This window comes from Centruroides sculpturatus, unplaced genomic scaffold (genome assembly GCF_000671375.1).
Source record: "Centruroides sculpturatus isolate CEXI.00-Female unplaced genomic scaffold, Cexi_2.0 scaffold590, whole genome shotgun sequence".
Lineage (NCBI taxonomy): Eukaryota > Metazoa > Arthropoda > Arachnida > Scorpiones > Buthidae > Centruroides > Centruroides sculpturatus.
Genome location: NW_019384761.1, coordinates 42,845 through 69,099, shown reverse-complemented (window position 1 = coordinate 69,099; position 26,255 = coordinate 42,845). Strand labels below are relative to the sequence as shown.

Below are 26,255 nucleotides of genomic sequence, written 5' to 3'. Positions count from 1 at the left end.
CGCAGATAACTTTCTAAAGGTTGACTTTTCGATAAATTCTATTTTTGGAAGTGATTTTTTTTATATTTTTTATATTAAAAAANTATTGTGAAATGATGAAATAATGTATGTATTCTCTTAAAAATGATTTTAATATCACTATAATGCATGTAATTAACCAGTAAAAAAACGATTATAATTACAGTTACTGAAATGTTATGTTATAGAAAATATAAATTCTTTAAAAGTTGTACTTATATAAGATTTTATCAGCACATGTTAAAAGTAGGCATGTATTGTATTACATTGTTGTTTTATTAGAATATGTTATGAGAAAAAATTATAAAAAATATTAATATATTAGGTTTTCCGTATGAATGTTTGGAAAGTGTATTTTATATGTTTTTAATGGCTGTATTAAAAACTCTTCCCAATGTTGTCCGTTATACACCGTGGTTTTAGAAGATAGAACCATATGTGTGTATAAATATAACATTTGGAATGCTTTAGTAGAGTTTAAGAATTTTTTTTATGTGTTTTTTTGCATATATACAAGTACAATTTAGTATGTGAATAGCTCTGAAAGTTCTTTGATGTTGCATTTAATTTTTTTCTGGCCAATAGTGAAGAGTTACCTGCCGTCGCGCAGTTTGCGGAGACGGTCCGGTACGGTCGCAAAATCTGGCGAGGATTCTCTCTATTTGGGAGGCAGCGCCCAGAGTGTAACGGTTTTATCGGCACTGGTCGACACAAAAGTGAAATCTTGCGGATGCCATCTCCCCTGTATCACTTTATCTCTGTGCTCTGCAACGACTACGCTTGGAAGAGGTTGTGTCAAGTCCCCTGAAAGGAAATAAAAAAATAAACTCAAATGAAATGATTTTTATGCAGTATAAAGATATATACAAATATAAGAGAATGTTTTTAATGTTCTGAAGTAAAACTGTATTTAGAATATTAAATATATAAATAATAAATGAGAAATATTTTACAATTGTATTTGGAAACAAAAGCAAAAGAAAAGAAAAAAAAAATCACTTATTTTTTGTAAAAAATTCCATTTATATTTATTCACAGGTGATTTATTTCCTATAGTAAATGTCAGTTTGAATAAAGAGTTGAGAGATGGCAATGCAAACTTGTCAACAGTATAAAGTGTTACCGGCCAAATGACTGTACACAGACAAACAGATATATATGCATTTGCCATAGAACTAGTAATAATCCAATAATCTATCTAAATCTAAAAAGAAATGGAATAAGAAAAAAGTAAGATAAAACAATAGAAACTTTAAAGCATCACATAAAATTTTGACAAATGTTTCAAGATTATAAGCTACACTCTTCAATGTCACTTCAACACTACAAAATCAATGTCTCTTACAAGTATTTTCCCTTGGCTTGTTTCAAATTTCTTGTTGAAGCAGCAGCCGCAACAAAAGCTATTTTTATTCTGACAACTGTATATTTTTATATTTTATATAGTTTTAACTTTCATCAAGTAGCAAATTTTAAAAAATATATATATTTTAAAATTTATGGCATTTAAAAGCCTTTATAGGGGGTTTAATTTGTAGAATATTTAAATAAAACTAACTAAAAAGGAAGAAATATTAAATTTTTCTCTACTCGATGAGAACATATTTAGCATCTCTGTACGTTTAATATTGGATATTATGTTTCTGTAGTGATATAATCAAGAAGGAAAAAAAAACCCAAGCCAGATGTTACAAATTTATTCTTCTCTTTTTGCGTGCATTTCACTTGTCAAATCAATCCAAATTACTCGATACTAACAGAGTTTGTGGCTGGAAATCGCCATAAAATCCAGAAGAAATGTCTTAAATTTTCCGTTAGAACTTAACAGAAAATCTATTTATTTTATAAGAACAAGATAAATTTAAAATTTAAGCATAAATATTTATTAAAATCGATGGCGAAGTTGACTTTTGAACAAAATTATGAATATAATTTTATCATCTTACCGCGTGTATATACTAATTATTATAATTATTTCTGACGGAATGGCTCGGCATATTTCTCATTAATTATATTCGCTTCGTATGTGCTGGTAATTGGCATTGCAAAATGTGGATCTAACCAATTATTTACTAATGCCATGCCACTATTGTATATAGTTCATATAATTACATAGTATCTTTCTAATTGCTCAATAATAATTATAAATCCATCGTTCATATTTCTTTTACTTTTTATGATCTGAAAACTCAATTTAAATTAACAAATTTCATTTAAATATTTTCTAATTACAATAACACCATTATATTTCAAAGAAATTTGGATAGAGAAATTATATTACAAAATATAAAAATTTGAATAAATTTTTATAATGATTCAAATTCAAACATTAACAAACGGTTTTTAATATAAATCTATAATTCATAAACTGGCAAATAAATAGAAATTTTAATTAAAACTGATTAATGAATAAAACATTTCTGTAATTCATTTTGTGAATAAATGATCAGTTTTAACTGAATAATTACTTAAGTTAATAATGATTAAAAGTTTCTTAACTAGTAAAGACAAGCTCTTCATGCAATCCCAGAACAGTTTAAGGGTTCTTCTTAAGGAAGAGAGTGCCAGTTTATAAATCACCTAATGTTTAGTCTAAGTAAAGAAGATCCTACAGAGACATTTCTTCTGAATATCAAGTTTAAGAAGTTTCTTTAAATTGATCTACAAATAGGACTTTTTCATAGAATTTATTACAAATAAAGTTTTACCACTAGGTCTAATCAGCTTTTAAGCTTTTCATTTCACAAATATGAAAATATACACAGATATTTCTTACTATTTTTCACTTTTCCATAGAGAATGTTGTTAATATATATATCATCATGTAGGCCTTGATGAAAAGGCTAGCAGGTCATTTGTCTTAGGCCACAGCTGTATGCTCAAAAATTTAGCCTTTCATACAAAAAAAAAATATATGCTGTAAATTAGACAACTTAAAATAATCAGAATTCAGCATATTCTTGGTAGCTTTCAAGCTTGTTAATATAGTTTTCTTTCTGTCCGAATACATCACCTTTTTTTTTTTATACATACAATGCATACTCAAATGCTATAATATCCCAGAATTTAAAAATTAACAAAAAATTAGAAATGATAAAGATAGATAAAACTGTCATAAATTTAATCAAAGCCAAGAAAATGAAATTCCTTGATCATACTTTAAGACATAACTCATTACAGAAAGTTTTGTTGGTAAGAAAAATGGAAGATAACAGAATATGAAGAAAAAGAACATCCAGATTATTTGATAATGTGAAAGAATGGACTAGACTTTTCTTTTTCTGTACAAGACTGGCCAAAAATAGAAGTTTGTAGAAGTAAACCTTCTGCACAGGGAGGGAGGGATAGCATTACTAACTGATTGATTGATATATTGAACAGATCTTATATCATAACAATTCTTACAATCAACAACACTACATCTCTATAAAACAGAAATTCAGAGCTACTGAATTTATTTGCTTTAGTTATATAAAATTAACTTAAAGAATGATTCTTCTGAACTATGTTAGATCTAATTTTGAGTCTAAATAAGATTTAAAAGAAACTTCTGTTAATATTTTGTATTTCTCTATTTAATCTCATAGTCCATTTTTTTGTTAAATTTCAAGTTTTCTTAATTAAAAAGAGAATTTTCTTAGAAAAGTTCTTAAAGAAAAAGTGATTTAATTAAGATTTTAATGTGTGAAAACTTTGAATGTTTCTTTTTATATACATTCTTTCCTTTATAATAACAACATATTAAGAAACTTAAACTTAGTTAATCATTATAATGCTAATTGAACTGTAATTTTCAAACTGCAGTCCTAAAAATTCCCACTTTCATCTGTCTATCATTCATTGATCTTGATAATGGAGTTAGATAAAAAAGAGAACAGATATGGAAGGCTTAAAGACCAAAGGCCCCGATTAATCATGTATGAACTTCTGGTCTGGACTAGAAGTATGTGATTTTTTAAATTAAATTATGATTAAAAATTATGTTACAGTAAGTAATTGCTCGTATGTTTTTATTTAATATCATCATCTGAGGTAATATTTTTTTATTCACAAAAAACTACATTTGTTTATGGTACTTACACACTATAAAACTATAGCAAACTCATTTGTACTAAATAAGTCAATATCTTTTGATTTTTATTAATTTAATAATCCAAAACAATGAGAAAGGGATCAGTTTTTTATTCCTTCTTGATTAATTCAAAAGCATCCCTTGGTTTAATAAATCTTAAATAGCTAACAAATGTTCTTCATGTTTCCTTCAGCTTCAAATCCTTTTCTTGTGTATAAAACATATTTAAAAGTTAAAATAGTTAAATTTAATAAACAAAGAAACTTAAATATATATTTGATTCATAAGAACCAAAGTTAAATCTCAAAGACATTCATTTGCTATCTACACTTAGTTTATTTCTTCGACCGAGAGTTGTTTTGGACTTTTAAATCAAACAAAATACTTCAGGAACGTTAGAAAGAATGCGCACTATCAAGATAATAAACAATTTTTAAAAGTTAATAAATCATTTATCACAATTAAAGTATAAATATAATTATTCTTTATTTAATAATTACAGTCTTTCTTTGTTTTGATGTTACGATTACGAAGGGCAGCAAACACAAAAGATAATTGAAAAATAGCAAATATATCGCTAACTTAAAATATTATTCTTCTGATAATCACAAATTATTGAAATATTCTAAATTTTGGCAAGCTTTGATTACTTTGCAGAAAACTGAAACGTTTCAAGAGTTATCGCAAGTATTCCGTTTGGCATTCTCTGTTGTTTACAGAAACACATTACCAACACATTTTGATTAATTCTATAATAGGCTATTATCTACTTGTCATTATATATATGGTGTAATTATATAATTACGCAAATCTCATTATGTAATTCATTTAATTGTTATTTACAGTAACTATGTAAAAACTAGTTTGTAATGTAACAGCTGATTCAATTTCACTTGAAACAAGTCTACAATGATTTAATGACATTTAAAAATAACATTCCTGACTTATTTAGAAGAAAAAGAATTTTATATAACAATAAAAAACAAAATCTTAAAACCTTAAGAGTGGAAGGGAATTGGTTACTCTGAAACTAACCTTATAACTAAACAAATTCAAAAAAATATTTAAATTTGTTCAATTCTAGTAACCGATGATGACCATTGAAGACTGCCATTTATTCTTAATAAATAAACACCCCAAAGCCCGATATTTTAGTAATGTGCCAAACGACTGCCGAATTAAATTGGGTTATTTTACTGCTATTATTTTTAATTAAATTCTAAATGGTTTGGTACTGGCAGAAGTGTAAGTACTGTACATACACGTCCATAGAGTAAGTGGAAGTTGCAAGTTTGAGTCCCACTCTGGGCAGGTTCTTTTTTTCTGGAATATTCTATAATTGTAAGTAATTATAATTACTAAATTTAACAAGAAATGATGCCTAACACCTCACTATAGTACCAAAACATTTAGAATTTAATTAAAAATAATAATAGTGGTAAAGTAACCCAATTTAATTCAGCAGTCATTTGGCATATTCTTAATAAATTTTGTTGATTTTAAGTTTTTTTTTTTTTTTTAATAATTGTCCAGATAGAAGTTCTTGTTTTATATAAACTCTTAATATTTTCAATTGATGTTTTCTCAACCTATATATCATTTCTTCAGGAAGGGTGCAAATGCAAACAATTTTCTTGAATAGTATCATAGCCTCTTTTCTATTGAAAACGTTTAAAAAAATTATCTATAATTACAATCAAAGATACATGCACGGAGTAGTAGAGGAAAATATACCTGCCCTCAAGTAAAAGTTAAATAAATAAATAAATAAAATATAACAAAACTAAAACTAAAAATATATATTTTTTTCTGAAATAAAATTTATATACTTTTTATGACAATGACATGAATCTGAAAGCACTCGAATTTCTCAAATCTTTCCGTGTAATTTAATTCCAAATAAAAGTAGTTTTTACTATTTTTTTTAAAAATCTACTAGGAATTTTGAAGTTTATTGTAGTAAGAAGCATGCTTTAATCCATAAATGCAATCTACTGTACTTGGGTTGTTTTGAGAATTAATTTATCAATGCATTAAAAATAATTATTCCTTTTTTTAAAATTAGTTATTACATAAAAATAAAACTTAATATCATTATAACACTGCCCTTTATTATTCTTGTAAATATTTTAATTGCAAGACTATTTACATAAATCAACAAATTATTAAACAATGTTATACAATCTTAAAATATTCTAATATCAATGCAATATTATCTCTAGATAATTTAATATCTACAGATTAATTTTATCAATAAATTCATAGAAAATACTTTACTTACAAAAGGATAATTAAAAGAATAAATATATACATATAATATTGGCTATGAGTAATTTAAACAGAAGTAATTTTGATATGTAAACTCACAGCTGTTGGATGAAATTATCTTTAAAGGAATCTATCTGGTTACCATAGTAACCAATTTAATCTATCATTTGCTCCATTATGTTGTTTCATTTGATGCTCTCTATCTAACTAAGCTAACTGTACAGTTAGGAATGTATATTCATCTTATTTATTAATATGGACAAATTACAGCATGGATAACAGAATAATATAAGCAATGGAGCTATAACCTTTCAGAAGTAACTTTAAACTTGTTTAGTTTCCAATTCTATAACCAAAATAGCACAAGATGAGACTAATATTAAATCAATAGCACATTAAAATTGTCCTCCTTTATTTATTAAATCAATAGATGCATTCTATCATGCTTTAAACTTAATTAAACATTTTTTATAATAAAATTTTCTTTTCAGTATGAATATGATATACAGTATATACGTCAGAACCACTATTATCTGAGTGCTTTCATTATAATTCATAAAAGCTGTGCCATGAGTACAACTAGTGTGTAACTACTGTAATATTTTTAACCTTGATTGTGTTGAGTAAATGGCTGACAATGAGATGACTATTTGTTTTTACTTTGTGGGCCATTTTTCCATGCCTATCATGGGTTCAATCTGGGCTGCAATGAAGGTGACCAAGTGGTAAGACAGACAAATCTAGGACAGACTACACATGTAAAATGATGCAGAAGTTACTGAAAGAGAGGAACCACTATATAAAAAAAAAACTCTGAAGATCTTTTTAGAGAAAGTTTAAAGCAATAACAAATATTACAAAATTATTTGTTTCTGTTAACTTTTATCATTAAATTCAATGAGAAAGAAATCATTTGTATTAAAATATTACTACAGTAATACACACTTTTTTCCTTTAAAAACTATTGTACTGTGCATATTAGCCGTATAATAAATAATGCAAAAAATGTTATTCTTACACACAATTAAATTCACTAGGGTATAAAAAGTGGCTTAAAAGTAATACTATATAAATCTTTTAAATTTATAATGTTTGATCTGAAATGGCCATGGCCGTCCATTATATCTCAGAAGGCATTTATCCACATAACCTTGGATAATTGAAGTTCTATAGTATGTTTGTATGTATGTAGAAAAAGTTTTTACCTGGTACAGAAATACAATATTTAAACATCAGAAATGTAACTTATAAATTCAATATAAATTATTGTATTGTTTCAAATTTAAAATGTCTTCACTTTAAAAAGGATTTTCGGAAAAACTGAATGACAATAAGATTGAATAGACTTTAAAACATTAATAATGTATTTAAAATAAAGTAATATTAACAGAAAATATAAACTAAATAAATGATATTATAAAATTTTCATTACATACATACTTTATAACAGAGAGAAAGAATATTTCAAAGTTAGGATTTAAATGTTCAGAGTTACATGGTAAAAAGTGTAACTTCAATTCTAAGTTAATACAGTACAGCTCTGTTAAATTATTTGTCTTTTAAAATATCTGTAGAAATTTTTATAACTGTTTAATTTTAGTGTTTGAACATTTCTCTAAACAAATCCATGAATCTGTTCACGGATTTTTATTTCACCTTTTAAAATCAATTTCTTGTCTTACAAATAAAATACATATGCTCTTGGACTTGTATAAATTCAAAGAAGCTATTTTTACTTCAAATTTTAAAATCTAACTTACAGAACTGTCATTAAAGTATATCAAGATAAATTCTTTTATCTAGAAACTATCCAGTTTACATTGTTCTGTGTAAATATAAATTAAATATAGATTCCTTCCAACTTATAAAAATATTCCATCCGTAAACCATAAATAAATAAAATTTTACATACATAAAGTTTATCATACTTATAAAGTGAATTTATAGTAATTTTGTTAATCAATTTTTATGAATAAAGTTTTCACATAACTCCTACTTTATATAAGTAGACAAGTTCTTTAAAAATAAACTAATATATTAAAAATTACAAAAGTTAAAATTTCTTTGTCTTTGGCTGTAACATTTTCTGGAAAAATGAATAAAATTGGTTTGGAATAGCAAGTATGTGCTGTATACTAACTGTATCTTCTTTAACAATTAAATAAACTTAGAATTGCTATTAATATTTTAACAACACTTACAATTACAAGGCAATGATTTCATAACAAATATGAAATATTAAAACTTATATAAAACAAAAACTAGAGCAGAGTGACATTATAGACAATCACTTGACACAAATGAACCACAAAGCCTCTTCAGATTTTTCTTGTAGGGCTTCTAGAAGGGTGATGTTGTTGTCTCATCCTTCTTACACAATTTATAGACATATACATGACTATAAAGTTTAAATCACTGGATAAATGACCAGTAATTCTACAAACTTTTTGTAAATTTTCATAAATATGAAATATTTAAAATAACTTTAATTAACTTATGTATACTAAATTATCTAACATAGACAGTATTTATCACTTCAAAGTATATTTTAGTAGCAATATAATTCTTAAAAACAACTGTGGAAATGTTTTACTTAAATATTTAAAAATTTCTTTATGTTTTTTTATCTCTTTACTTTAGCATTTTTAAATCAGTATCCCTTCAGAATTCCTTTTACTTCATAAGAGAAAGACAGACTGCAACAGTGCAGAAAAATAAACTGGAAATGATAGAAATGCAATTTAAGCACTATAATTTCTTCATATAACTTGACAAAATAGAGCATTATCAAAAGTTTAAAGCAGTATTCAATTCTTCGAACCTATATAACTATTTTCTTATTTGTTAAATTTCCTTTATTTTTTCAGTTACAGATAGTAAAAAGAGTAAATTTATCAGATATGCCATTGTGTGTATATCAATTTTCAATAGAATCTCCAATTTCTCAAATTTATAGCAATCTAAATACTTGAGATGCTAGTAAAAAAGAGTTTATCATTTATGGATTCATAATTTTCTAAGAAAGTATTTGATTTACTAAAACATTCATAAATTATCCCTTGTTTACTTTTCCTATATAAATAATATCAACAATAGTTAATATATTACAAGTATACACTGTTTTTTAACTATTGCTACAAATTAGTGATTAATAAAGCAATGCCGTTTCACGAAAATGTGATAAGTAAACAAATAAATGGATTACTCATCATAAAAATCTCATTGACATGATTGAATCTTTGTGTTAATAACAGACAAACATATAAATATTTATGCTATAAAGAAGTTAGAGAACTTAATTTGAGGATAGATATTTTTGGAACTGATTTGTTTCATCCTCTATAGAACTACTGTAAATAACATAAAAAGAAAGACTAAATGAAGAATTTAAATGTACAGCCACGTTCTGAGCAAAGTTTTTGCTAAGAAAAATCAACAGCTGTTTTAAACTATACAATTATTCTTTTATAAATCTAAAATTTCCAACTATCAGTTCTAGATATTAATCTCTGTTTGCTGTGCTAAACATAGCATTAACTTCATTTAAATGATAAAAGAAATTCTAACTTTAATTAGATTTTGTTATTTCTTTTTGTGTGGATCAGTGCTTCATAACAACAATGCATGCCTTTCACTTCCCTTTATTATTTCCATATATAGAGGAGAGAAAGCAGACAAATAAGCTGGGAAAAAATTTTAAATCATTTTAATAGACTTTAATAAGTTTAAAGAAACACAAAACAACATAATAACGGTGGGAAAGGACACCTAGTCTCACTAAAATTTAAAACGAGTAATCGTAAAGTTTCCCTAATCACTAAAATGGAATACAAATGACTAGCCTTTGAAAATACAGTAGAGCCTCGAAAACTCAGCCTAATGTGGACCAAAGGGTGGCCGAGTTTGTGAAAATGCTGGGTTATCGGGAATGGGGTTAAAAAAATATAAGTACGGGTGTTTCCTCAGAAAATACTGTACTTTACTTGTATGTATTGTTTGCTTGAGAATACAACAGAGAATAAACTGCCCAAATACCCTTTAAAAAAAGGAAAAGTACGTACTTTATGAAGGCATAGCCTTTACTACATGGAAATGAAAATTAATGAATACACTGTGTACAGTAATTTACCTGATAAGACAGACCTCAGAAAAATACTCTACGAGGCATAAAGCTGTCTATGATGAAAATTAATTATCTAAGGGTATTTTTGCCCTGCCAAGGTGTGGCCGAGTTATCCAGAGTGCCAGGTTATCGAGTGCCGAGTTTTCAAGGCTCTACTGTAATACCAAACCCATGAAAGTTTCAAACTGAATTTTATAGCAAATTGTAGAAATATGATTAAATATCTTCCCTTATAAATACATGCAATCAAAATGAAAATTTACTATTATTATTAGTGATATAAAATTTCAGAAATTAAAAGCTTTTGCAAAATACAAAATTCAAACAAAACAAATTTATTTTAATTATAGAAAAATTATGTTTTACTGAAGTAAGTTCTTAAGTATTTAAAATTCAAATCTTGTGTACTAGAAAATGTTTAAAGTGATTTAAACATTCTCAAACACAACGAAGTACAAAAAACAAAGTGTAATAAAACATAATTTTCTTGTAATTTGAATTTTAATTGAAATTCTGCTAAATGAACTCAAAGTTTGAATAAAATGTTATATTCTCAATTTATTTTCATATATAAATATAAAATTTAGATATTATAGAAGATAATCTTACAAATATATAAAAGTTTTCCTTCTGTAACATTTAAAATAATTACTATTTTAATTAATAAATTAAACCAAGGACAATAAACTAGTCATCCCAATGTTCTACAAGTTGAAAATCTTTAATCTATAATTCATTTTTTAATATCTCTCTTGATCTTTAGCATCATACTTTATAAGACTGACCTTAACTAAACCATATCCATCTCCCAGAACACAAGAATGGCTAGTAATATCTGAATAACCAGTTTTGACAATGGCTCATGACCTTGTTACCTTGTAAATGCTCTATCAAAAGAATGCAGTTTATAACTGCTTTGTCATATAATGTTAAATGAAGTAGATATTAAAGAATGGAGAGAGAATAAAATCTCAAATATCTCTTGAAGATTAAAGACTTCAATCGTACAGCATATATTAACCATTTACTCAAGTAAATGGCTAATTTTAATGAAGTTGGCGAAAAAGTAAATATTTATCATAAACTTAATGTTTTGATTAAAAAAATTAATTTAGCAATTTGGAGGCTCTAATTAATCCACTTACATAATATATTAGATATATGATACAATGTTATATGTTCCTGAAATTATTATATATAATTATAAACAATTTTTAAGAAATTTGGAGAAATTCTATTCTAAATACTATATTATTTTAATATAACTTAAATATCTACACTGATTATATTTTATACAGCTAAATTTAATTTTTGTTACTGTTAAACATACATATAATAGAGATAATTATTCAAATTATAAAGTTAAAATTGTCTTAAATCTATTTTATGTTTAGTGTATTATTTTATAGCAAGAAATTCAGTTAAAATTTAAATATTTCGAAAAAATTTTGTGTCTAATTTTTAAAAAATAAAATCAAAATAGATACATCAATATTGTATATAGTGAAAAAAAACTTCTTTTGCTATGGCAAAAGAATACAGAAATACAGTATGTTCAAAAACATACTGTATTTCTGTGCAAATAAAAGCATGCTCTTATACATGAAAACTGCTCTTTTTCTCACTTTTGAAACATATGTCCTGCTTTGTTTATAAGAGCATGCTCTTTTGTGCCAGCTTGTTCTGGCATATAAGATCACTGCAGTGCTGTGTCAATGTAAATTAACTTACACGTACGATGGATGTCACACCAATAATTGTACTGACTCAAGAGAAAATTCACACACAAAAAAGGTGTTAAGGAACATTTTTCTGCCTGAGGATGACGCCTATTAATGCATCGAAAGTGCTTGCAGGAAATAAAACATTCCTCAATGCCAATTTTATGTGAATTTTCTCGAGTCAATGTAAATTAAATATATATAAATATAATGATACAGTAACTATTTAGTTACATTTCTGTGATAATCATTTTTAAAATAAAAATTCAAAATAACAAAAATGGTTTCAGAACAATAAATGTTTTTTAAGTACTTTGTGGAATAAAGTATCAAATTTGTTCTCTTATTTATTTTTCTGTTATTTAATTACTTTTTGAAGCTATTAAAGTTATTCTATGGTTGTTTAACTGTACACCATGTCCTTATTCTATGACATTTCATAATATTTAAAATGTAAATTTATATGAATTATTATTAAACAAAAATTAATATATTAAAAGTAAATAAAAAAGAAAAAAAGATTAAAATTAAAAAAAGTATTTTAACTTTCAATTAAATATTTAAAATATTATAGTTGTTATAGAAATTCCTTAAACAAATACAATTCAAGTTATTTTTCTTGAAATGAAAATTTAAGAAAACTCAAGTACTTTCAGGCGCTATGTCTATTATGAGAAGTTATCAACAAAATAATATTAAAAAAAAAAATGCAATATGTATATTTTTCTATTGTTGACTCATGATGACAAGTTTAAAATCTGATCGTGTTCAAGTCTTACAAAAAGCCTTCACTACATAAAAAGCAGTTGAAATTAAATTTTAAAAAGTATTTGAGAAAGAAAACCATTAAAAAATTAAATAAAAATGAACATTTATTATCAAATTTAATAAAAAATATTAATAACAAATAAAATCTTCAGATAACTTTAAATTATTTGAGAATTTATATATGCACATTCAATGAATGTAAATTTTTTAATAAAAATTCGTGACTTATTATTATTTTTTAAATAACTAAATAAGCTGATACATTCATAACGTATCAGCTGGTTTATAAAATTTTAAATATTTAATTTTAATATCNTACATTATAATATTATATTATCGAATGATCCAGTCAATAAATAATATGCTTTCGGTGAAAATCTGACACTCCTGACATCTGCAGTATGCGGATGGAATGTTTGGATTGTACGTCCTCCACGTATATCATATAATAAACAGCTGGAATCCTCCTGTCCGGAAACCATAAGCCTTCCAGAAGGATCCACGCTAACTGAGGCTACAGGACTCCCTGATTAAATATATTTTAAATGCATTATTATTTCAGAATTTAATAAGACACTATATAATATATATATATATATATATATAATTTAAAAAATATAATAGATTATTTTTCTCTAATATATTTTTAAGTGTTAATTGAGAATGTATAAAAAGCAATAACTGCAAATTCAATTATATTTAATTCAAAAGAAAAATAAATTTGACATAAATGAACAGAAAAAGGATGCTATAAAAGAATACAGTGCAAAAAAAAAAGCAGTAGTAACAAAAAAGAGTGGAAATAAATGACCATTACACCACCACAGTGACACGATGTATATAAAAAAATACAAATATAAGCAGATGGTATCATCCTTTTGATAGCCAGCAGTATTTTATAAATTTATTTTTATGCATTTTACTAAATATATCTACACATTAAGGAGAAATTCTATATGAATTTTGATACTGTATAAAAATATAAATATATATTTTTTAAATTAAAGATTAATGTTTTTAAAATCTTATATTACACTTGTATAGTAGCATACCTATTTAAATATTGTTCATTATAAATCTGTTCATTTTATTTTCATTTCTTGTCTTTACATTTATTTAGCCCTTTATAAACATCTAGTGCAGCTTAATATATTTTTGTATAAAAAACATTAATTAATTATCTATCTAAAAATCTATCTAACAAAGAAAAAGTGTAAGAATTATAAAATCTAAAAACAGATGAATTATAATCATTTCACTGTTAACAAATTTACATTCCATTGTCTACTATCAGTAAATATCATATGATGTTATGATTCTGCTATTAATCAAAATACATTAGATAAGTGTATATTATTTTGATATTAACTTGTAGAAATATTTAGAAAATTAAATTTTATAATTATATAAATTTATCTGAAATCATATGAATAATTTATTGATATAGAAATAAAAAATTAGACAAATGTTGAATCTTGAGTTTGTATAATGAAAGAATTTACTAGAACTTGCACTAGCTATCCGAGATCTTAGACTAGCTATTATTATAATGTTATGCATTATAAACAAAGCACATATTAATTACTTAATCAACAACTCATTTAAGTAGAGTGAATCTAAAATTTTAGGTGAATGCTTAGTTTTACCTAAAAGAAATTGTTGGTGGAAGTATGAAAAATATATGTAAATTAAAATAAGATTGAAATTTAACAGCATTACTTTATACATGCATTGAACTTTTATAAAATTTTAAAAAATCAACTTATAATAGAACAACACAATTTTTAAAAAATTATCTTAATGATGAAAATAAATATTTACCAACTAAAGAGCTATTTTGTCCTTTGGTTGGTACAACATTGGTGCAACTACGGCTACGGAGATCCCAAAATCGAACCGTTTTGTCTTGAGAACCACTTACAAACATTGCTCCTCCCCATGTATACAAGCTGAGAATCTGACCTAAGTAAGAAATAGAAAACTGGAATTGTTTAGAAAAAAATTCATATAGTCAAATGTCAAATTAATTAAATTACTATAGAAATTTATATGTATATACATATACTATACATACATGCACATATTTGATAATTTATTTGAATAAATTATCTATATGTTATCCAAATGTTCATAATACATAATATTAAATAAATAAGTTTGAAAAATATTGCAGATTTAAGAAATGTAAAATATCTTTCTACAAATTTTCACTTTTTATTCCATGATGTATAATAGTCTCAACAATTTGGCTTAAATAGGAACAGTGATGATCCAGATAACAAAAAATACTGATAATATGAAACCAATGTAGTCCTATAAGCTGTAGACTACATGAGATTAGACTATTAGATAGGCTCAGTATGGACATAAAAAAAAACTTATGTAAACCCTGGGGCCAGCTATCCCTAGATAACTGAGACTCGACTGTACCCTACACTAATCATTTCTTAACTATAATTTCTTTACTCAAAAATCACCTTATCTGATAATCAAAAGCATTAGGTTATGTTGCAAACAACTAAACTTGCTAGAAGTTCATTGATGAAAGGCCAAAAACAGGACTACAAGGTTTTTATTCTCCCTTAGTTTGTAGGACCTTGTATAATAAGACTTGTAAGATAAAAATCTGCTGAAAATGTATGTATTTTTATCATTATGGAACTATTAAAACATTCTCTCTTATTTTTAACTTCTTAAAACTGCTTTATTTTTATTGTTATTAAAATACATNAATATATTTCCCTAGTATAAAAAATAATACATATAAATATGTATTATTGTATTTATATATACAAGTATCTGTAATTCTAATTTATATGTAGTCAATTCATACAACTGAATAAGTTATATTTATGAAGTAATCATCCAATTTAAATTATATGAATCCTGTTTATGATCACATAAAAAATATTTCAAAATAATATGTTCAAAAAAACATGAGGAATAAGTCAAAAAGTCAAAAAAATGTTAGAATATAAGAAATTATTTAAGTTATTCAAAATAATTATCCCAAGCTTCAATGTGCTTTCTCCAATTCAGGAAACATTTAGAAAAATTAGTTTATTTTAAGAATCACAAAATATTCTTTGATTTGATTCTATTGATTCAAACTATTTTCCTTTTAAAGTTGTAACAGCTATTCTTCCATAACTATTCAACTCCCCTCATCTAGTTCCTAATGACTTTTTCCTTACTTAGGGCTGGAAAAAGCATTAAAAGTCAATGAGTTGATAGAACTCATACAAGAAGAATGGAAGAAAATTTTGTGATTCCCAAAAGAAACTGATTTTTCTAAATGTTTCCTGAATTAGAGAAATTGTTGGTAAAAGTATATTGAAGCTTAGAATGATTTATTTGAAAATATTAAATAACTATTTTATATATTTAAATTATTCTTAATTTAATTAGCTTTAATCTATTGAAATATTATTCTAATTATTCATAGATTCAACGTTGCATAAAAGATGAAAAATCCAAAATTTACGTTAAAAGGAGACAAAGTTCTTGTAGTATTCTTGTTAAAAATGTAAATAAATTATAGTTCTCTAATAAATTAAAAATTTCTTCTTTGTTTAGAGTTATATGACTTAAGAGTCATGTTCCAATTCCTAACAACCACTTTTCCTGTCTAACCAACAACCACCTCTCAATCATGTTCATTGCTACTGCCTCATCCGTCATCTCTTAGGTCTTTCTCGCATGTATATAGGCATGCATTTAAGAAGTTTTTAAGTAAACAACCACTTCTTATACTTTTATCAAAGAAAATATTTCTTTCTCTATTTAATTATTTCCTAATTTTTATGTTAGATATATGATGTGCTTGAAACACTGTAGCTTATCCTCTAAAAGTTCATTTTCATTACAAGAATGGCTTTTCAACTACTAAACATTCACAGCCATAGGTGCTATATTTTTCATTAGGGCAAAGTATAATTTTTGTTTTGTTTTCTTTAGTACAGAGAATTGGACTTAAGTGTTCTTATATTTTTTCTACCTTTATCTATTTTATCTTTTTCTTATTTCCTTCTCAGTATTTCTTTCTATGCTTAACACATGCAGAACACTACATTCACGTTCTTCTGCTTTAACAATACCTATATAACCAAATTTCTCTTAAAATTTGTCTTAATCTCTTCACTAAATCTAAATCAACTTCTAATTTATAAATAATTTCTTTCTTGTACATTCACTTCTAATCCATACTTTTGATATTTTTCTATGACAACTCTTGTCCTACAAGAATCATCATCATTTTCATCTGAAGCAATCATTTATTTGTTTGGAAAGTGTAAGTTGCATAGAACTGAATCATCAAAAAAAGAATAAAAAAAAAACTTTTCCTTCAGATGTTAATTCCTGTCTGAGTCATCAATTTTCATTCATGTTTTTGTATTTCCTCTTACAAACATGAGGTGAATGCTTAATATACAAATTTAATAATATTAGAAAGAGAGAAACCTTTATTTTATCTTTTCAATTGCAGAATATTTTCTATATCTGTTTTTTATATCTAACAGTGTAACTTGATCCACTATAGAGTTCTTTAATCTACTTATGCCTTGTTTCTTCAAACTTCCCATAGTTTTTTTTTTTTGTGATAAACATAAAGCTTTCTATATATGAAAAATCAAATGAATTGTCCCATTTCAAGCAGTTTCCCTTTCTGTAAGCTACTGGATAAAGAAAATATCAACATTTTAAATAATTATGAATTTATGATTAAAGTAGTGATGTACAAAGAAACACAATGTTGTTGGTTATATTGGTTGCTGACTGGAGAAAACTTTGAGCATCAGAATGTGAGCTTCATTGCCACAGAAGTGGTATTCTATATTAAGAAAGCATATCCATGTTTATCATATCCATTGTTGATATAAAAATAATACTCACGCATATAATTTTATTGCATTTTTACTTCAGTCATTTACACCGTAGTATCATAGTATGGGGATGTTTTGATTTCTATTTATCACAATGTTTTAATGTAGAAGAAAATTTTTAACAGTAAATTTAACAGTGACAGTTCTATTAATGTAACAATTATTTATGGTGACATCATCACAATGCTGGGTTGCAATTTTTAAAAAAATTACATGATTTCTAGTCCAGGCCAGAAGTTCACACTTCGTTAATTGGGACCTCTGGTCCCTAAGCTTTCCATATCTGGTCTTGATTTTTATCTATCTAACTCCATTCTCGAGATTAATGAAAGACAAACAGGCAAATGACAGTGGGAATGTATAGGTCTACAATTTGAAAATTGCAGCCCATTTATATTAATAAAAACATTAGTTATGCTCTGATTGCTAACATTTTTGCTAGATTAATCAGATAGCAAATCTAAATTTTGAACATAACAAAAAAAATTTAGTAATAATAAATTTTTATGATAAAAAAAACTTATTTGACATTTCTAATTTCCATCTAATTTTTTCCTGAAAGTCTCTATAAATATCCACATTAAAAACAAATTCTTTTAAAATAGTGTAAAAAATGGTTTATATAAGATTTAACAGATTCACAGATTTTCATAGTTTTTAATAATATTAGCACAGATGTTATGCAGAAATCATGATATAACATTCTAAAAAAAATGCATTCTGATCCCAGAAGCTTAAGTTACACATGAACTAAGAGTATCACATAATTAAATTTAGGAATGGTAAGATCATTTGAATAGTACATAACCTTGAATAATTTCAACTAAGAAAAACACTTGAAATTAAAGAAGAAATTTTTCAAGAAAGATATCATTAGCATCATAAATATAAATGAATCAAGTGTATAATAAAATAAATCTATTATAAAAGAAAAATGGCTTTTTAATGGAGAAAAATTATTAAATAAAACAACAGAAAAACATTTGAATATTTTCAAGCCTAAATGGCACATTATCAAAACCTGTAAGAAATTTTATTGATATGAAAGCTGAAATAATGTAATTCATTCATTGATTTATCTTCTGTCCAATCTGGGTTAAGTCCTCCATGACTCCAGAAATTTTTTCAAGTATTCCTTTCCCTTGTTTATAAGTATGTAATTTGTATGTAAGTTTAAAGTCCAAAGTTTTTCTTCACTGTCCGCATCCAGGTAATACTGGGTCTTCCTCTTTTTCTTATTGCTAATCCTGGCAAACAATGCAGCTATTGGAAGCCTGGGATGTCATTCTTTCAATAAGTCTGTATCATTGCAATTAAATTTTGTGGATTTTACTTATTATAGAGTCAGAATATTTTAGCTCCAGTCTTATATGTGTGTCTGTCTTTCTTGTTAGTCCACTTGGTACTGTTTACTTTCTTTAAACATTTAATTTCAAAGACGTTTCAGCTTTCTAGCTTTTTTCTTAATTATCCAGGCCAATCTCAGAGTCATAAATTGCATTTTGAATTATGTTACTGTCAAATAATATTAGTTTTAACAAACTAAATAATTCAATTACGAAAATACATAAATACATGTAGACTTGGTGTATGATATTGTAACTTATAAGTATAATTTTCAATTTGACAGTTTGTTAATTGTTATTACATTTAGTAATATTTGGAAATTATGTTTTACAAGTAACATTAGTTCATAAAAAAGAGATTACTAATTACTTGATACAGTCTAATACAAAAAGAAATCTATGGGAGTGACACCATTCCTAGTAATGACACTGTATAATGTAGAGTAACAATTCATTAATATAATTATTTTATTAAAAAAACTTTATNAATATATTTCCCTAGTATAAAAAATAATACATATAAATATGTATTATTGTATTTATATATACAAGTATCTGTAATTCTAATTTATATGTAGTCAATTCATACAACTGAATAAGTTATATTTATGAAGTAATCATCCAATTTAAATTATATGAATCCTGTTTATGATCACATAAAAAATATTTCAAAATAATATGTTCAAAAAAACATGAGGAATAAGTCAAAAAGTCAAAAAAATGTTAGAATATAAGAAATTATTTAAGTTATTCAAAATAATTATCCCAAGCTTCAATGTGCTTTCTCCAATTCAGGAAACATTTAGAAAAATTAGTTTATTTTAAGAATCACAAAATATTCTTTGATTTGATTCTATTGATTCAAACTATTTTCCTTTTAAAGTTGTAACAGCTATTCTTCCATAACTATTCAACTCCCCTCATCTAGTTCCTAATGACTTTTTCCTTACTTAGGGCTGGAAAAAGCATTAAAAGTCAATGAGTTGATAGAACTCATACAAGAAGAATGGAAGAAAATTTTGTGATTCCCAAAAGAAACTGATTTTTCTAAATGTTTCCTGAATTAGAGAAATTGTTGGTAAAAGTATATTGAAGCTTAGAATGATTTATTTGAAAATATTAAATAACTATTTTATATATTAACATGTTTACTTTTTTGAACACATCTTGTATACTTTGTTTTTACATTTTTTGCTATTTAATGATAGTTACTAAACTGTCATCAAACATAAAAAAAAAATCAATATTAATTTTACAATTTAGAATAAAACAAAGTATTATAAGTAAATTGAGTCAGTTTCATTTGTTTTTAAATATTACAGATTATTTTTATCTGAAAATAATCAGCTATTAATATTTTTCATGGTATAAAAAAATATCTTCAAAATCATAAAAATATTAAAATACTTCTTATGACTGCTAGAGAAAAATAGTAGTTTCATTCAGATACAAAACAATCTGAGTGAAACTAAAGCACAGCTTTATATTTTCAAATCATATCAAGTATGAGTAATAATATAGAAACTATAATCAACCAAAAATGTAACCTGAATTATTCTGTAATATGCAAATATATGTAATGTTTATAAAAACATTCTATTGTCTTTATATTATAAAATTTTTTGTATTATTTTCAGAAGTCCCTATTGTACTTTTATACTTCCATAGAGATTTTACAGATCAATTTAAATGTATAGTGGATAACATAATGCCATTCACATACATTTTATTTACATAATTATTTTGCATTTATAAAAAGTACATCAAACTGATTTATCTGTATTTAATATATCAGATTAATTTGCAAATAACATAATTCCATAATCCTAATACATTTTAGGAGATAAGAAAAATTATAAGTTAATTACATTACATGAGAATTCTAAAATTTATATATACAAAAATATTTATTTATTTATTTCATAAATAAAAATGATTCATGCAACAAATTTCACAAATGGCATATTTATGGAAGAAAATTTCAGGAGTGGTGTAGCATAATTTATATCAAATGATAACTAGATATATTTCAAGAGTAACAGCAAACATCTAAAAAGTCAATTCTTAGATTAAAGACAAATAATTGCCAGATTACATGGGGCTATTGTTTGTAACGATGAACATTAGCAAGTCAGGAGTAAGAAAAGGAAAATTATATGTATAATTTAATTATTAAGAAAAGTGAACTGCAAGTAAATATCTTTAAAACATTTAAACACTGTAAAACAGCCAAAATATAGTAAAACATTTAATAATTTTATAATCATGTATATAGTTGTTATGTCCAAATACAAGTGCTAACAATTAACACTCCTCTATTGGCTAGGAAATATGATTTGTTTACACCCACAATTCAGGCAGTTGCCCACTTGCCATTGTAAAGTGAAAAAATAAATAAATAAAGCTATTTTTTCAAACTATATACTGTAAGTCTTTTTAAACCTTAAATTAAAATAGTAGTAAATACAGTAAAATATTGAAAAAAAGTATAGCTTTAAGGAAACACATGATTTTAATAATGTGAAGATAATTTATTGTAATAAATAAATAGATACTGATTAAAATATTGTGGAGACTGAACTGAAAAAGAATAAACTAAATATAAATGTTCCATCACCCAAATATTAAGTGTAAAATGGTAAAGATTTACAAAAAAAAAAAAAAAGAAATGGAATATACAATCACATTATAGATAATTAACATGTGAACTAAGAAAAATATATATAAAAAATTTGACTTAAATATTAAATAAGTTATTTAAAATATATTAACCTGAATGTCCTGAAAGAAATTGAAATGGTGTTGCAGTTTCACAATCAGTAAGAAATATTTTGTTATCACCAGCTCCTCCACTAATTAATAAACTGAATCTGTTGCTTAAATCTTCCATAAAACACAAATCTCTCACTGTTCCAGAATGCATAGTAAGCTCAGTTTCTCTGCCTGAAAAATTCATCAAATGTATTATAAAAATATAAATGATATTTTATCAACTTAAATTTTTAATCTATTTTATATTTAGATAGTTCAAACATTAATATGGAGTCACTTAAACATAACAATTTCAATACATTTAATCACCCAACTTAAACAAAGGAGAGTAAAACTACTCAAATTTGAAAATAATTTTATTAAAATAAAATTAATTAAATGCAGACATTTAAATAATGTTTTAAGAATATTTCACCACAAATTAGTGTGTGAATTTTCTAAAAGAAAAAAAAACTTTGTGTAGCAGTCAACTGGAAATTTTCTATATACTGTAAATAAAAAGTAGATCTGGTTCATTTGTCTAATATATCTCTCATAAAAAAAGAAAAAAAAAACTTAAAAACAATATATAAAAGCAACTAGCACTTTTGCTGTTTTTTTGTTAAAATAGTCTCTTGGTTTAACTCTTTCAAACAAAAAGAAAATTAATATAAATGGAGTAATTTTGCCTAGAGATAGAAGAGTTGCAGGCCAGGCCAATTCTTTTCTTCTAGAACTTCCTAAATATTAATTTATTTACAACATAAATGGAATAAAAAACAATATTCAAATGTTATTCTGTCTTTTTATTTCTGTTTTGCTAATTGTTTCTTTTATATTATGTTTTTATACAACTTTTAATGTTGATCTTGTATTTATTTTATTTTATTTATATATTTATATTTATTTATTAATATCAAATTAAATCAAATTACAATCTCTCTTACATACAAAGAACCTCAGTGATATATGAGCCTGAGAAGAATAAGAAATGATCAAGAGGTACTGCACAGAATAAATTTTTTTTTTAAATTTGAAACAGATTCTAGGTTTATTGTTATTGATTATATTCTTGAATTTTCTTTTCTATGAAAAAACTTCACGAAAATACAAAATAAATAAACACACGAGTTACTGAAAATGAGAAGTTTTATGGCTTAGTGATGATGATATTCTAAATAGTGAAATTTTTTAAAAAGTATTATATGTAAAAATTCATATATGTATTAATTGTACCAATAGTGACTATGTCTATTTGTCATTAAAATTTAATTTTAAAAATATTGGCTATTCAGTGACTACTTTTGAGTTCTTAGTGACATTTGCATTGTGGTATTTTGCAGTGACAACTTGGAAGATGGGATATATTCTTTGTTAATATGTGGAATTGATACTATTATCAAGTGTCGCCAGTGAAGAATGATAACTTATTTGATCCTAGTGTTAAGTTTTAGAGGTAAAAATTAGATTAAATATAACTTTTGTGTTTTTTGAACAATATGAGTTTTGTGGAATGTTGAGTTATCAACAATCGAGTTTCTGGGACTCTACCGTAGAACTTTGTTTTCTATTAAAGTGAAATTTTGTTCACTTTATTCAAAAAAGTTAAAACTCGTTTGCGTAAGGAATATTCATATACATTTTTAAAAAGTAATGTAGGAAACAGAACAACTGAAATCTACAGTACTTTTAATTTTAAAGTAAATGTATCAGAATTTAATATTTAATTAATAGTACTGTTGAAGTTAATTAAAACTGCATTATTTGACATAATAATAGATGATTAGACTGCCATCTTGTACTAATAATATTAAATTCAATTATTAATACTAAGACAAGATGACATCCTAAAAGCCCATGTTTAAGTTAAATTACATAATTTAATTATCTTAATAATAGCATTATCATAGCCTATTAGTAATCAAGCAGTTTGTCATTGATTGTTTGAATATATCAGATTGTAGTTTGTTTTTTCATAATTTCCTAAATAATGAAAGGAACTTTTCTCAAAATGTTTATTTAAATGTTATATTAATAAACTACTTTTTAGAGACCAATCTGTAAAAAGTAGTTATTAATATAACTTTCAAGTTTCATATGGAAATTGATTAAGAATTGAGTTTACTTAAATGTTTATATTTATTGATTAGCTTTTTTTATGGAAAAGAAATGTTATGGAATGGAATCAGTCTGTTAATTATCTTCATTGTTAAATCATTTAATTCAAAAAGAAAATTATTTGAAATTTAAATAATGAATTTACATGTATATATATTTAAATTATATTGTGTTTTTCATGCCATACTTAATATATAGAGACCATGAAAATAAATTTCATAAACTATTCAGAGTAACATTAAATAAGAACAGGTTTCAGCATACTTAACAATTTATCAAATTCATATTTTGCTTAACTTTGTCAAGTTTTAACACAGAAAAAATATACTCTTTGGTTTATAATAAAAATTTGAATTTTCGTGTAACGTTAAAATTTCAATGAATATAATTGTGATTTTGTACTGAAAATGATTACATGTGATTTGAAAATTTTCTTACCTTCAACGGAATACTTTTCAGCATTAAATCTTGTTAATTTAATTGTTTTATCATTGGAACCGGTAGCAATTAAATCACCCGTTGCATTCCAAGCCAAACAATAAATAGATCCTTTATGATGTTTTAATCTTTTAAACAATATTGTTGGTTGATGAGCAGCATGATCTTCTCTATATTAAAAATAAAAATATAATTAAATGTATCATATAAAAAACTTAAAATAAGCATCGATTTAATACAATTATTTATTGATTCAGAGAATCTTTTGTTTCTATGCTCTATCATTATATTTTCTACCATTTTTTTAAACTTTATTCTTTACTGATAGTATTTATTTCAATTTTTTAATTGTTACACTGTACATTTCCCAATATTTTAAATTTCTCATTCATCGTGTTTACTTTATCTGAGATTATTAGTATTTAACTTTATTACAAATATATTTCTTTTCATTTTCAAAATATGTAAAATGATTTATCTATTTATTGGTTTTAAAATTATTAATTAAATTTATTCACTTTTATAGATTGTACTAAAACAAAAACAAGGGAGCAGCAAAATCAAATTCACATAAGTTAATTTTATTATAAATAAACATACTTTATAGAAGATTATTTCAAAAGAAATATGTACTAATATATTACACAATTATAAGAAATAACTGTTTCGTGAATCTATAGTTTTTCAATGTAATTCTCTTCCTTCTCATAGTCAATATGAGCTCCACAGGTCGGATTTGACTCATCACACTTTGATTTGTTTCTGAAGTCAAAACTATTTATTGATAATGTTTCATTTTCTAATCTGCATTATCCAGCACATCTGCTATTTCAATAAAAGTCTAGAATGGAAATTGTAGATCTTCCAGAACATTGCAGGCTCATAAACCTCATTAATTTCTGAAAGTATTTAATAAATTAGATGCGTTTCTTTTGAAATGATTTATGTACTTTTTGTGCTATTTCCACTAATTCATAGTGATTAAAAACTGCTCATATGTACTTCTCCTGACCATATCTTCAAATGTTCATAAATTTTAATAAATGCATCTTTTGGAAAAATTGTTTCAGATAAAAGTTTATTTTTTACATAGAATCATAATACAGTGCGTGATCGGTTAATTAATGAACATAATTCATTCCAAGACCGTGTTTGCTATCTGAATTGTTCGTTAACCAATTATTGATTTACCATAGATTTTTGTGGGAATTTGATTAATTCATTCTGGAAACCCCAAAAAATAAATAAAAAATAATATACTTTCTTACTATGTTTATTTACATGTAATAACAAACTAAAAGCAATCTCTTCATTTTTTCATGAATGGCACATCTTTGTTTCTCATATGCGATTTTTGATACTTTTTTTTATCTGCTTGAGTCTTTTTGATTATATCTTTCTTAGCTAAGATTATATCTACTGTAGACCTGTTGAAGTCATATGCCTACAATATCAGACATCTTTTGTCCACTCTCTGCCTTGGCTATTATCTCATGCTTAGTTTCTATAGCAAACACAGTTCTTGACACACCACTCTTTTTAGGCCCCATAATATTATCAGTTTTTTAAATAAAAAGTTCAGAAAAGCACTTACAAAAATTCAGAGAACAGAAATTAACTGGTGCTAAAAAGGTTATGTATACAACTGTGAAAGTCTCGTTCCATAAACCACATATAGATGCCATTAAAAAATAGTTTTATAAACCTTAAATGCAGTGTTACCTCTCATGTTTGTTCTGTCAGGTGTTC

The 26,255-nt window shown here is 25.1% G+C and overlaps 1 protein-coding gene across 1 annotated transcript in view; it reads right to left on the bottom strand.

Annotated features, from left to right (window-relative positions):
- Window positions 1–13,290: 13,290 nt before the first annotated feature.
- The window catches only part of LOC111628799 (WD repeat-containing protein 47-like), a 39,061-nt gene continuing 26,096 nt past the window's right edge, over window positions 13,291–26,255 (bottom strand). The window contains exons 3-6 of the mRNA XM_023372644.1: window positions 24,507–24,676; window positions 21,972–22,142; window positions 14,792–14,932; window positions 13,291–13,496 (exon numbers count right to left, since the gene is read on the bottom strand). Of these exons, the coding sequence (XP_023228412.1) occupies window positions 13,291–13,496; window positions 14,792–14,932; window positions 21,972–22,142; window positions 24,507–24,676 (688 nt within the window). The remainder of the gene's footprint in view (window positions 13,497–14,791; window positions 14,933–21,971; window positions 22,143–24,506; window positions 24,677–26,255) is intronic.